General features: G+C 40.0%; 1 protein-coding gene across 1 annotated transcript; it reads right to left on the bottom strand.

Annotated features, from left to right (window-relative positions):
* Window positions 1-1,920: 1,920 nt before the first annotated feature.
* Window positions 1,921-6,643, bottom strand: LOC109628376 (homeodomain-interacting protein kinase 4-like). Its single transcript, XM_020085458.2, has 9 exons — window positions 6,483-6,643; window positions 4,944-5,122; window positions 4,649-4,840; window positions 4,302-4,483; window positions 4,038-4,161; window positions 3,841-3,954; window positions 3,628-3,711; window positions 3,231-3,403; window positions 1,921-2,620 (listed from the first exon to the last, which is right to left on the bottom strand). Coding segments are annotated over exons 1-9 (1,098 nt in total). The 5' UTR covers window positions 6,532-6,643; the 3' UTR covers window positions 1,921-2,619.
* Window positions 6,644-14,972: the final 8,329 nt, after the last annotated feature.

Genomic DNA, 14,972 nt, shown 5'->3' with positions numbered 1-14,972 from the left:
ACATTTTTCTTCATGTAGTAAACCATGATTTTCTTATTTATAATTATTGCTCTGATTTGCACATCAAACTACAAATTAATACGAGTATAAAAGAGAAGTGGATGTTTTGTTCTTTCACTCCTACACACATGAGACTCCCAGGTTTTAATTCTCTTACATTCTCTCCATGATCCATTGGGGCAATGCAGCTATTCTGATGTTTTATTCCTGCTTTGTAGCAGATAGGCAAATAAAAATACATTTTAATTGCAATCATACAATATTATATAATGACATTCTGTTATTTTTTTCCCTCTCAGATTGCAGACTGACCGAAACAATTTAACCGAGAGGAGCAAGAGATCAGGAGCAGCGGCAGCGAGGGATTATAAATGACTGTTGGCCCTGCCACAGCCCGGAGACCGATCAATACTGTAGATGTGAATCTTGGTCATTATGGTTGACCGAGAGCCAGTTTGGCACAGAGGGATCGGTCCCTGCAATGATCCTCATTAGTTGCTGTCACTCCCTCGGTGTAATTAATATGCTAAAATGAAAAGCAACTGTTCCGCTTTGACTTTTCATTTCAATATCACTTGCGGGATCCTATCAAAAAGGAGCCAAATTACTTTCGATTTTTCCATCGTGAAAGCCATATTCAGCCTAAACACCTCTGTTTGTCCTGCGTCAGCAGTGTGTTTACTTTGCATGATCTCTGAGACGTAAATTTTAGAATCTTTGTCGAGGGACTCTGGTTTTAGGAGGTGAAACAAGAGTTCAAATGTGTAGCGTGGCCACAATAACAGACTCATAAAAACAGTGTGATGTAATTTGCTTTGCAGTGCACAGACTTTTTGTCTGCTCTTAAAAAACCCATGGCACCAACTAACAGATTTGGAATAAGAGACATGACTGTGAGGTAGGTGTGGTCGCATCCAGCTGCAGGACAGAGGTGTTGAAGTGGTTGAGGAGAGCGTCACTATAAAGCCCTTTTTCCACAGATTGTCTTCAATTCCCAGGTAAAATGACTCTGCAGTAGACATAGGTTTTAATCGGCTCCGATAGGCATGTAATGGAAACGTGATACTCTGATGAACAACGGTTTTTGGAGCATTTGTGATGTCGAAGAAAAACTCCTCTACCAGCAATGGAAAGGACACAATCACATCTTTAGGTGGGTTTACACACAATTAAAAAACCTGTGTACACCTGTTTATTTTGTTATAAATTAAGTAAAAGTGAGTTGATTAGCAAAGCGGTCACTAGTTATTCAAACACTCCGTCTTAAACACAGTAACGTGCACATGTACCTGGGAAAAGCTCCCACTGATGCCAATGGACAGACGCGCCACAGGACGTAAGGTAAATTTGAGTTACGTACTGAGGTAAATCAATAAGAAATTAGTTTGTGAGCTAAACAGCAAACTGCTCAAATCAAGTCTCTTTCTTTTCCTGTGAACTTCAGATAGAATGTAGGCCACAGTCAATAAGTGTGTTTTCATAATGACATTGCAGGCTGGATCCTACTTCACAGAGGACACTTCGACATGTCACAGAAGGAAGATCTGCAGGTTTAAATAACAAAAATAACAGCGGCCTAACTGTCTTTAGTTGCTACAGATTCAGGGTCCTGATACCATGTAGTCTCACTGTCACACTGACATGGCTCACTCAAACACTTGAATACAACACAGCCATTAGAAATGTTCAGTGGCTTTTTCCACTGTGTCAAGTCAAAATGTCGCCTGTGCTAAAAGTCCTGTATGAACCTCTGGAAGCTGTTGACTATCAATTACCTCCTCAGTCACTAACATGGACGAAGTGATGAAGAGGAGGGGCATGTTTTTATGCAAGATGTTGTGGAAAAGTGACAAACACATGCCATTGAAATGCTGAGTTCACACCAAGTGCGAAGCAAATTGTTTGTAAGACACCAGCATATATGAAGTCCTTTCCTCCATTTTAATATTTTAAATAATTAACAAATGTATTGTGTATTTTTGCCGTTTGTGATTAGGTAAAGGAAGCAGCATAAAAAACAACTCATCTTGAATATCACCTTAACAAGATACCTGCTTTTATCGGGAATAATTTGTGCAGGTAAACAAGTCCGATGTCACAGTCTCTGTCAGACTCTTAGATTTTTCGCTGCACCATTTCGTCGGCTCCCTGTCGCTATTTCGGGAACAAAGCAGGTCTCCATGAAAGAAGTGGAAGACGGAGTGACATAGAAAGAGAAAGCGAGAGAGACAGAGAAAGCATGTGCATACGTATATCACACCTTTGTGTCCCCGCTGGCACATGTGCCTGTATGTTTCTTCTTTTTCCTCATCTTGGATTTTTGAGTCACAACTTTCCTTGTCAACGAGACACATTTGGGCATAAAGCCACAGTGAAGGGCCCGGCTCATCTAAGGTCCTTGCTGCTTGCCATGATACATTTTCAGTAACCTTTTAAGAAAGGCCTGAGATTGTTTAGGATGATAATTCACTTTATGTGCAAAATTAAAGCATCTCTCTAATGCATTGATGAGAAGTCGAGAGAAGAAGTGGCCTTCCTGTTAATGTTAATCTATCCTCACTCATCCATCAGCAGTGGGCATCACGTCAAAAGTGTCCTTGAGCTTCAGGGCCTCTTCTACCTAAATGTAAAAAAAGAAAAGACAAATTCCTGAATATAAAAAGAAGACTCAAAAAAATCCAATTCATATTCACCTCAGTAGAAAATATCCTTCTTTAATCGCTTCTCCCTCCACTTCATTTACCGTCTATCCCTCCCTCCATTAATGAAGCTCGTTTAATAGGTTAATTTAATAAAGGATCAGCACTTTAACTCACATAGAAATTGTCAGTGTGTTAAAAAAGAGGAGAAGGTGAGCAGTCAGTGTTTTATCCACCATGCTGTAAAATAAGGGATTTCATCCAATACCAGTGATTGGTCATCCTCCCTGAAAATTACCCTTCCTCCCTCCATGAGGGGTTTCTTCGGTTGCTGTGGCACACTGAACAGTCTATGACAATTTCCTCTCAACACACAGACAATACTATACAATTTCAACAGTGTTGACAAGAGGTGTGTATATATTTATATATATATATATATATATATAAACCCTTTGTGGATGAACAGGTGGGTTCAAAATCTAGTCAACAAAACTTTTACTTTAGGTTGGCATTGGACTTCATGGGGCTAATGCCCCCCCCAATCATACATCTGTCCAACTCTGCAGATAACAACACACAGTCACTTACTACAAGCTGGTGTCCAGCTCCTGCTCCATGTGACTCATGGACACAAACGGGTGCTGGAGAGCTGCAGCAGAAGTGATCCTAAGCGCAGGGTCCATGTGCAGAAGAAGTTTCAGCAGGTTGATGAAGGCTCTGCGATCCATCTTCTCAATGGGATCCTGGATCTCTGGGTAAATCTAGATTTGAAACAGAGGATCATTCAGTTGATCTCCTTCCTTAACAACAGAACTCTGCGGATGGTGGTTCAATCCCAGTTTCCCCTATTTTTTGTACTAAAGTGTCCTTGGGCAGTTTGTCAGTGATGTGTGATCGAGAAAGTGCTGCACATATAAACCTGAGTGTGTGAATGGGTGAAAGTAAATACAGACCATTTAACATTTTTATGAAAAGGAGCACTTACAGTGTCAAGCTCACTCAGGGAACTGACTGTCTGCCGCATGTTTTTAGGCTTAATTCCAGTGCCCTGCATGTATTCCCATGGGCTCTGCAAGAACAGAACTTATATATCAGATACATCTTCTTAAATGTGTCATCCATTTCAAACTGTTTTCTGGTTAGGAGATTAAAATTATATCAACAGCTACAGTAAAAGCAAAAAAAAAGGCTTCAATACCTTCAGTGACCATTTTCCCCGAGGTTTGTTCGCCTTGAAGAACTGATAGGTGTATTTCCCTGCATTGAGGAGTTTGTCATCTGGTTTGCCCAGGACATTGACCATGCTCCTCATCTGGAGAGAGATTATAAAGAATCACATCAACCCACATTTGTCTGGTGCTGTGCAATCCAATCTTGATATATTACGTGACTCACCATCTGATACTCGCAGCCCATATCAAACAGTTCCTTACTGAGGTACAAGTAGGTCAGAATACACCCCAGACCCCACAGGTCAACTGCTCCGGAGATGGGGAGGCCCAGGGAGACTTCAGGTGCCCTTTTTGTAGAGGACAAGACCAAAAAGAGCACTTAAGTACATTTTTAGATTCAACATGTATATAGAAAACTGAATCAACAATCATTAACAGCCCTGAACTGTAAACATGTCCAAAGATGATCTTTGCAGATTGAACAGACCTGTAACCCAGAGACTGCATCACCATCCCGCGTCTCACTTTAGAGGTCCTGAGGGCCATGCCGAAGTCTATGAGTTTGACGCGGAATGGCTGGTCCTTATGGTTAACCAGCATGATGTTATCTGGCTTCAAGTTGGTGTGGATTATACCGAGTCCCCTCAGGGCTTCTAACGCCGTCAGCAGCTGGAGGGACAGGGGAAGAAAAGTAGATTAAAGGCACTGTTGACCAGCGTGCAGATGTGTACAGATCAACAAGAAACATGATTTAAGATGTTTAATATGTAAATCCTGAGTATACTGCTAATACTCATCTATTATACACTGTTTGTGTAAGGCCGTAGTGTTTACCTGCTGCGTGATCAGCTGTATCTCACTGACAGACAATGGTATGTACTTTCTGTTTTTGAGAAGCTGCTCCAGATTCATGTCCAGCTTTTCAAACACTAGATAGGTGTGTTGTCCCTGTTGTAACTTCTCATGGAAGTGCACCACGTTGGTTTTGACTGGGTCCAGAATACTCAGGACTTCAATCATGTCTATCTATTAAAAGGGAACATGGATAAGGGAAAGCTCTGAATCAGTAGTTCATTAATTCAATAAGACAAAATGTTACAAAGCCTTGAAGTAGCACTGAAAGACTTACCTCTTTTTCTGTGATTTGTGTTTTCTCAGTTTCTAAAATTTTGATGGCAACATCCTTCTTTGTGGACAAATTCACGCCCTCGGCAACTTTGCCGAAGGTTCCTTTGCTAATTATGTCCAGGATGTTGTAGTTACTCGTCTTGCCTTTCAGCAGGTGGACATTTTTTTCGCCTGAATTCTCTTGTTTTGTGAGAAAGAAGGAGAATGTGTGAATGTCACATATGTGAGTCGTAGGGTTTCATTCAGTCAATAGACCTACATGATGCAAACATGCAGCTCAAGCATGAATTCAGTTTATGTAGATAAATGTTTGGTTTCTGTTCGATGACCACATGAAGACAAGGAACTGAATATTACCTCATGACCATTTCAATGAGTTATACTCCAAGTAATTAAGAAGAGGGATGTCATCGCAAGCAACTATAGGCTACAGATTTTTTAGGAGCATAAATACAAAGTAAGAACTCATAATTACACACACAAGTCTCGCATTTAAAATTGTATTTAGTGCATACAGTATCAAAGTATCCATTTCTGGAGGCAGGATATCACTGTACCATATATAATACTAAAGCATTTTGTTACTGAGTAATCAACATGTGTGTTTGTATCACAATGTATTGACGTTTAAAGGGATAGTTGACAAAAAAAGTTACATTCCCTCATTATCTACTCTCCACTATGCCGATGGAGGCGTGGGTGAAGTGTTTGAGTCCACAAAACTCTTTAGGAGTCTCAGGGGTAAGCAGTGTTGCAGCCAAATCCAATACAAGTGAAGTAACTGGTACCCCTTATTTAAAGACGTAAAAAACCATAAGAGGCCTCCATACTGCTCAGAGTCTGTAAGCTCTGACATTCATATCCAACTCAAAACAACATCATTTAAACCGTGTTTTTAGCCTAAATGTCCACTACTGGATGTAGCAATGTCAGCAGATGCAGCCATGCTAGCAAGGCTAGTGGAAGTAGCAATGCTAGCTGATGTAGCTTCAATGTCCTCTGATAACCTCCTCAGAGCCACGTCTGATAGCATCGCTACATCCTGTAGCATTGCTATGTCCACTACCTTTGCTAAGTCGGCTAGGATCGCTGTCTACTAGCATCGCTGCGTCTGCTAACATTGCTACACTTTAAGGCTTGAAACACGGTGTACATGATCTCGTCTCCTGTCAATTTAAATGTCAGGGCTTGCTGACACTTGGATGACACCACACGAGCAGTGTGGAGGCATGTTATGTTTTATTTCTGTTGTTATTTTACGTCTGAAGAAGGTGTCACTTCTTCAGAGGTCACACTGTTTACCCCTGCGGCTCCTAAAGTGTTCTGTGGACTAGCTAACTAGCTTCAACTTTCAAATAAACATAGAAGAGAAGAAATTAAGAAATTACCCTCTGTGTTGCTACAATTTATGCTACTTTATACTTAATCCACTACATTTAATATACAAACATGTACAGGACAGTAGCCTAATCGAGTACACTTACTCATTTACTAAATTACCAACACACTGTTCATGTGTGTTTGTTTGCATTAGACTTACTTCGATTGTCTGCTGCTGTATAGGCAGCTGATATTGGATCCAAAGGCATTTTGATGGAGGGAAATCAATCTTTTCCACAAAAATGTCGGCGCTGAATCGTCTTCAGAAATTTGTGTTGTTCACAGTGTGTTTAACTGAGGTCATGTGAGATTTTAACTTCTCATCATCTGTATCAAAGCCACTAAGTCATCACTATTAAAGTCAGCACATTCATTCTTTCCTTTAATCTTTTAATGTTTTTTGTATATTCTTTATAAATCTAAACTAGATGCAGACTGGTGGAACAGTTATATCTGCTTAAAGTAAACTACATGAATTTGCTATAAATTACGAATTCAACGTTATATAATGTATATAAATGCTAAATAAAGGGAATCAAAGATGAAACCTCATGATGACCCTTCAGTCAATCTCTTCCCTTCCAACACTGGTGTATGTTTTAGAAAAGAGCTGAAAACATTGAGCGTTAAATATATGCAATCATGGAAGTCTGCACACAGGCCTTCCCACACCCTCCCACATATATATATATACACACACAGTGCTGTTGTCCCTCCAAGCAGTAAAACACTGCAGCGTGTTCATGGAAAGAGACGGATGAGAAACCATGGCGCTGTCTCCTTCCATCACTGAGTGTGTACAATCCAGTCGAGTGGGTGGGTTTAGGAGGGTTGTGGGGCTGCAGCTTTATAACACACACAGAATCAACAGCACCCTCATTTCAGCTAAACGTCTGGTGCCACCGATACGTACACACTCATCACAAGCTGTTTGTGAGACACCATGTGCCACCAAAAGATTCCAAATGTGGGCTCTTTATGTGATACTCATTTTTTCAAAATTAAGATGAAGCACGATTTAGGCCATTAAAGTATACACTGAATAATATACATATATAAATCAAGTAGCACATCACAACAACTGCATCCTGTAGACTCTTGTTGTATGCACTTGCACATTTGGTTTCTTTTTATTAGCCCTGACCAACCCGGATAAACCATCAGTTCAAATAGGTTCTATGGTGTAATGTAAGTGCTCCTATACAAATTTTGGTTTTCTTCTTGTTTTTGTAACGCTGATAATAAAAAGAAATGCCTAAAATTTTAACAAATATTATAATTCCAAATGTTTGTGTGTATGCTGGGTGGGTGAGGGGGCACACTCAGGGCACTTAAATGTTCAGCAGCGGCCCTACCCACTCCGCTCATGTGTTTGGGAGGCTAAGAGGACCAGAGGCCCACAGAGGTGATGTGGTTCTTTAATTGAACACAGGTCATTTTGGTTTTATTAGAGGTTGGACAAAGGCTGTGTGAGAGGTTGTTCCACCACCTGTCCTGCCCTCACCTCAGTGCTGTTGTCTTATAGCTTTTTACCACATGCTGCAGAAGGCTGTGCACTGTGTCATATAAAAGGTACAGGGCTGAGAGTGTGACGAAATGGAGGAGCTAAAGAAAGAAAATGTTTTTTGTAACAAACTAGGGAAATCCTAGATTTTGTGAGGCAGTGATACAAGTTCTGTGTGTTATTACTCTCACATTAACCTTAAGGAGACAGAGAATGAAAATGTGAGTGGACATTAATTACAAAAAATTATGTGCACATTAAATTCAAGAAGATTTATTGTCATGAGGTACATAAGAGGGAACGAAACTAAGTACTGATGTCTTGATAAGCAGCAAGAACAATAGAATCTAAAACTAAGCAAACTGAGTACTTACTTACAACTGCAACAGACACAGGGCAACTTTGTCACTCATTTGTAGTCAATGCTTCTGTACAACCTAGAAATGTAGCCCCAGGGTTCACCCTCCTTTAAGCTTTGTTTTGGTCTCCACCAACTCCTGTGAAAAGTATCTGACTCCTCAGCTCCTAGATGTTCAACTTCTTCCCAAAGCTAACAATTCTGGTCAGTCAATTTGTTTGGTGCCCAGCAGATAAGTGGATTCATCAGAACCTTTTACCTGAAAAAATGTTGAGACTGGATTTGATATGAAACAATTAATAATAATAAATAAACTAAAACAGTTAGCAGGAAGCAGCTAGAAGCTAGAAGCTCTGGAGAACTGTGAACACTACAGTGGAGTGATAATTCTCTGTGGGTTTGTCACTACTCCCACTTTCACACCACCAGTGTCTTGATGAAATTTGCTCCACTGTCACGGAGGAGTATTTTTTGACATGCAAGCTCAGTAGCTGTTATGATTTGATCCATGAAGACCTTGTGAGCTTTCAGTGAAAAACGATTGAACTTGAGTTTGACCTTTTTGGTGAAACGACCACTTCCATAGTGAAGAATGAACTTTCAGCCAAGTGCATGATATGTGTTTCCTGATTAAAACATATCACTTAAGAAATATTAGTTTGCTTTAAGCCACTAATGCTGGACAGCTACTCTGAGTTTGGGAAAACATTGAGAAACCTTAGATGAGTCCAGTGTGCATGGTGGTCATACTGAACACAAACCTGCTTCGATGCTCACATGGAGATACAAGGTTTTCACTGGAGAGCAGGGAACGTATGTAATTGTTTTGTTGAGAAAAAAAAAAAACACCTTCACTCCTGCCAATCTTTCTTTAAGAGAGTCATGAATCATGATTGCTTTATACAAAATTATATGACAGCAATCAATGTCACTTTGCTGATGGATAACCTGAGTGAGGAAACTCTCATCTTCAGAAGGCAATAACATTAAAACTAAAGTCGTTAAGTTGTGATAAATGACAAGACGGTGAAGCACTCAGGAAGGCATTCACGTGCCAGCTCACACTGACTGATCCCCCCCCCTGCCACTTGAGGGGTTTATTTGCAGAGTAAAGCAGCCAGCTGGTTGATTCGGCTCTAAACCCATGTCAGCTGCAGTCAACATAAATCTGTGGCCACTCTTCGAGGTAATAGGAACCAGAGAATAGTCCAACAGGTGAAACATTACAGGTGAGGGGCTGATCCACGGGGAGTTGCTTTTTAGCTGTCAGTAAACATTGACTCATACAATATGAGAGGAGAGGAGATAACAACAACACCATTCATGTCCTCGGGTTGAGAAAAAGTACAGATGGGTGAAGGTGGTAGAAAATGTGAGAGGGGAAGCCGAGGTTAAAAAAGGTGAGAAAATGAGGCTGTATATGCAAAATAAAAATGTGTTCTAGCCAATTTATCATGAGTACTAAAGGTAAGGGTTAAAGAGAGAGTGTCACAGGATGAAAGATTAGGACGGAGAGGGGTCGTATATGAAAGCAGAAAAAAGAGAAAAAGACACTCTAAAATGTTCTTTATATAAAATACAGATTGTGAACTGACTGATGTGATGACCATACTTGGACAGGCTTTTTTCTCCAGTTTTGAACCGAAACATGGCAACTATGCAATTTGAAAGTACTGTTTAAAAATAATGGATTTAGAGGAACATATTTACACAGTACCTCTACAAAGAGTCTTATCAGAGAGATTTTCAGAGGATGAGTCTATTGTCACAACAACCCTAAAAGCTTAGGGCTGCAACTTAAGCTATATAATTTTAGCCTGTTTATTTACATCTTGGTAAATTGGCAGTAAAAAACATCATTTTAGCTATTTTTATTTCAGTATCACTTGAGCTTCACTTTCCAAGCAGATTTGTGGATGTTTATTCATGATGGACTTTGAGATACTGAAATCCTTGGAAAGAGTAAATATCATTGAATTTAAAAACTATATGTGCATCATGTCTGCGTGTTCAGACCTGACAGAGTCATTGCTCGAAACACTGACAACAGAGTTTGGCACAAATTGCTGCAATCGGACTCTAAGAGATTCAAACTCGTCTGCCGTAATTACCTCGATGTCTGAGTGTCACAGCCACAACTGCACCTCCAACTGTTGACCAAAGTGGATCAAATCAATGGGCCAAACTACAATAACTAACTTCCTGCTGTTCTCCACTTTCTCATCATAGAGTATCTTTGCCTCATGTCTCTCACTCCATGCCTCCACTTTAACTCACCCACTGTCTGAAAATGTATAGCTGACTGTCGAACACAGTACTTACCAATGTAGAGTGCATTTATTCAAATATTCAAACATTTATTATAGCAAATTTCTGATTTGCTTCTCTTTTAAATTCACTAATAATCACGGCACCTAAATAAAATGAAATATCAGAAAATAGGTTTAGGCTAATCACTAAAACAAGGTTTTTTAAATAGCTTATTTGTATGTCCCTATGTAATTGTTTACTCTTCTGTTTCTGCCTTCTATAATTCAAACTTGATAGCAATTTAAATGAGTGTCAACCCTGAATTATTTCTTAAAAATAAAGGTTTTCAAATTGTTCTCTTCATACAAACATAAAAAATATCCATAACATCTCAGTATTTATATAAAAATAGGATTTTCTTTTCTAACTTGTGTTCCGGAAAAACTAAAAATCTTCGTCTACGCTGTCTACATCTGATTCGTTGTTTTCCAATACCTACAGATTTTATATAGAAGGAAAAAACTGAGAGGAAGTGGAAACAGAGATAAAACAAATGACATTACAGAGGAAGTATTGCTGTCACTACAATGAAGATTAAGAAAAAACCTGAGAATCTATATTATCTTTTTTTCATCCTTTACGATTGACAGTAAATGCCTTGTCTAGTGGTCCCCCATCTACCAGCACCCTGACAATCCAAGCTGCCTGTTTGATGCGTGACAAACTTGTTACATCCACTAAGAAAAACTCCCAGTTTACATCCGCTGCCATATGTTGATTGGACACACGCTGCGTTAGTCTTTGTTGTTAAATTGGCCCACTTACAACCTCCAGACATGGTTTAGATGATTGGATCTGTGTCCTCGGAGCATCTACACTTTGATTTCATGCATTTTTTCTCTTTGTGATTACAATTCATCGTTTAATCAGATGCAAATTACAATGTAAAGTGTGACACCCTTCTTGGCCAGGTGTGATTAAAGGTGTCAGCTCTGTGGATTGGCCCTGTGGTTGACAACGGTCAAACAGAGATACAGGATTAGTTATGAAGGACACACAAGGCCATGTAGCAATATTTACTTTTCTGGGCTGTAACTGTTTATTCAGCACTGTCTAAATCAATTCAGTGTATTTACAAACCATCTCTAACATAAAACTCTATGGCAGGTTCCCCTGGGGGAGGCATAGACATATTTCAAGCAGGGCCCAAAAACACCTGGGAAAATGTGGAGGTGAAGAAAGGTTGAATCAAAATAATTTATGTATAGACAATAATAATAAGACTGATTTAATTCCAGCCATAGATCAAGAGTCCCTCCATCCATTATCTATAACGCTGATCATTTTGAGGGACATGACGGGGGCTGGAGCAAATCCCAGTTGTCATTGGGCAAGACACAGAGTAAACCCTGGACAGGTGTATCACAGGACCAACGTACAGTGACAAACAACTGTTCACACCAACAGTCAATTATAGAGTCTCAAATTAAACCAACACAAAATCTGCATGTCTTTGGACTGAGGTAGGAAGCTAAAGAAAAACCCACTGAGACACAGGGCAACGTCATATTAGCCAGCATTCAAACCAGGTACATTCTTGCAGTGAACCCTGTGCCAGACCCAATCAAGATTCAAGTTCAACAACATGATTCCAAAAGTTAATGACATGAAAAGTAGCTTTATTTGTGCTGTTTAAGGCTGATGGAAATGTCATGAGCTTTGCAGTCTTGGTCAAACTTTGAACTGATGATGAAAATACCTAAGGTCAGGGGGTCACCACAGTTATTAGGATGTGTTGTTTGTTGTTTGAAATATGTCTGAAGATATTTTAGTCTGCACTGATGTGGTGTACTGATCGACCAGCTGACCAACACAGGACATCTCTACAGTCCAATTCCCTAGCATGGCAAAAATATTTAATTGGCTGACAGGGAATGCAGAAATATTTTTGATTTTTTTTTTTTTTTTCAAACATGAAATGTTCTACAGTGGAGCATTTGAAAGCAGGAGGCGTGTCTCCCCAGGGGGGCTCCAAACAGTTTCAGAGGAGTCTCAGTGAATGAAAGTGGAAAAAGAAATATTTCATTAGTTATTGCATTGGTTATCAAAAGGAGAAAAGCCTACATGTGTGTGATCTGGTAAAAGAGACAGTTCAGAGATATAGTATTTTTAGGCAATTATAATGTTTTTCAGCACTTTTCAGAGTCAGAAACCCCGAGAAAGATTCTTATTGTATTTGGGGAAGTCTAAAGTTATGTCAAAAGGCAGTATTAGGATATATTTGCTAAATTTAAGTATTTGTGGATTAAATAGCATAATCATAACCAGAAATAGAACAAAAAAGAGCAAGCAAGCTAAGGTGAGGTGACATTAGTGCCGCTCCCAGAGCTTTGTCTGAGGGATGGCTCAAACATTCATACTCCTGCTCTACAGAATGAAAAGGAACAGAGATACTACACAAACACATTGCTTGGTTTGCTTCTGGCCTGAGATGGTGTTTTATCACAGCATATAGAAGAACATTAATCAATGTTAATGTTCTTCTATATGTTAGTCAGAGAAAACTTTAGCCCACAGTGTGTGACTCTACAGTACATGAGGAATAATTGCTTCTGTTAGGCCACAAACTTGTCAGGTGAATGTGGATGAAAAGAAAACATTCTGTTATTGATCAGTTGAAGGGAGACAGTGAGATTAATGAGGGACTGAGGCAAATAAAATACATACTGTGAAAAAAAATGAGGGATGCAATTCTGCGTATGCTGTACAAACACATTGGAGCTGAGTTCAGATAATTCAGTAATTGACACAGAAAGTAATGTAACAAACATTGTGATGAGTGATTTTCTAACCTCTGAACATAATTGCACAGATGACTTCCTTCGCCCACAAAATGGGGGAATTACGGCCACCGCTTGGCTCGGAAATCACCCGGCTCCCTGGCTCTCTGTGCAGCAGCGTTATTTCTGATGCTGGAAACTGTTTGCGGGAATCACTGTAGCATGGGATGACCTTGGGATGGGAGGTATCGCATCATTTCCTCTGCACCAATGAAATGGGTTAGTGCCCACCTAAGCTCAGCTGGTGTCCTTAAGCACTCCCTCCTCGACCGGGAGAAACTCCCCCGACCACTGGATATAAAGTGACCTTACAGCCTGTTTGGCAGCACAACATCATCGGGGTCCAACAAAACAATCAGCGAGTTCTTTCAGGCCAGCAGAAAAACACGCTCACCAAAATATTTATGTATTGATACTGAGAGCTCTTCCTACAAAGATATAAGTGTCAAGCTGATATGACCTTTGCTAGCTCCTTGTTGCAGATGCATAATGTGACCAAAGAAATGAAAGACAGAATTTAAATTCAGTATATGAGCAGTTGGTGCAAGGACACTGGATCAGAGAAGGTAACAGACAGCATAAACAGTTCTCTGAGCACCAGAGACCATCTCTGCACAGAGCCAGCCAGGTACAATTTACCTGCCATAAATGAAATCCGATGACACCTGAGCCCAATATGCTGACTGAATGGAGACCATGATGAGATGTGGCTGAAGGAATCAAAAGCTATTACGTTAATATTTGACCTTGCAATATTTTGTCAGCTATATGTTTCTCAAAAAGCTCAGAAATGTTTGTCTATGCTTATGTAACCAATGTGAATTAATTTCACATGACAAATTCTGTTGATATTACTGTTTCTTGTTCCTTATGATTATTTAACCTGTAGGCTTCAAGCATTTCCCACCATTTCCCCAGAAACCTAAACCAGACCCTATGAAAAAGAGAGAAAAACAATGTGAAAACATATTTAAAAACATGCAGTATATGCACACGTGTTGGAAGAACTACACACCTTGCAGCTACTTTCCAATGTGCATTTGCAGAAGGAGAGAGTCCTTCTGCGAGGCAGATTGATAGTTAGTCTCCAGGCAGCCCAGAGTGAGCTTCAATCCTTTTACACTGTTAATTTTATGAGCACGCTTCCATCAATTACAGTCCCAGGGCTGAGATAAGATTAAACAACTCACTGAGGCACTTTCTAATGCAGAACTCCGAACAAAGCAGCTACACTTGTAGCTCCCTGCAAAATGGATCGATACCTGAATCAGATGAAGAATCACTTTATTCACAGTGTGCAGCGAGGCGGGATGTATTTGTCTTCGTAACATCAGCACAAGAACGCTCTGACAACTTGTAAGATAAATACAAACGGACCAACCAGGTATTAGGGCACATGCTTATTTTTACTTTAAAGATGCAATACATCATTTATATGCCACTGATTATGCAAAGCTCTCAGTATTTCTACAAGTGGTGTGTTAGCGTGTTATGTGACTGCAGCAGTAGAGAGAGGTTGAATAGTAAACTGAGTCTAAAGAGTGACAGGACGTATGGAACTGAGTCGACTCCGACTCTAACAGACGTTGAGAGTCGGACTCTTCCCTGCAGCGAGGGTTCCAATTAGTCTAGCTTGGTCTCAGGGCCACTTAGCTCTAATTACTGCACCCTAATGGCAGGGCCAATCACCAGCAGGTT

The sequence above is a fragment of the Paralichthys olivaceus genome, chromosome 15 (assembly GCF_024713975.1).
Source record: "Paralichthys olivaceus isolate ysfri-2021 chromosome 15, ASM2471397v2, whole genome shotgun sequence".
Classification (NCBI taxonomy): Eukaryota; Metazoa; Chordata; class Actinopteri; order Pleuronectiformes; family Paralichthyidae; genus Paralichthys; species Paralichthys olivaceus.
The sequence above is the reverse complement of the archived record's forward strand: the minus strand, read 5'-3'. Positions and strand labels throughout refer to the sequence as shown.

Coding starts and splice junctions, on each gene's coding strand:
- LOC109628376 (XM_020085458.2), bottom strand. CDS start 6,531: ATGCCTTTGGATCCAATATCAGCTGCCTATACAGCAGCAGACAATCGA. Junction 4,484..4,648: donor TACAGCTGATCACGCAGCAG/GTAAACACTACG, acceptor CTGTCCCTCCAG/CTGCTGACGGCGTTAGAAGC. Junction 3,404..3,627: donor CCCTGAGTGAGCTTGACACT/GTAAGTGCTCCT, acceptor TTTCAAATCTAG/ATTTACCCAGAGATCCAGGA.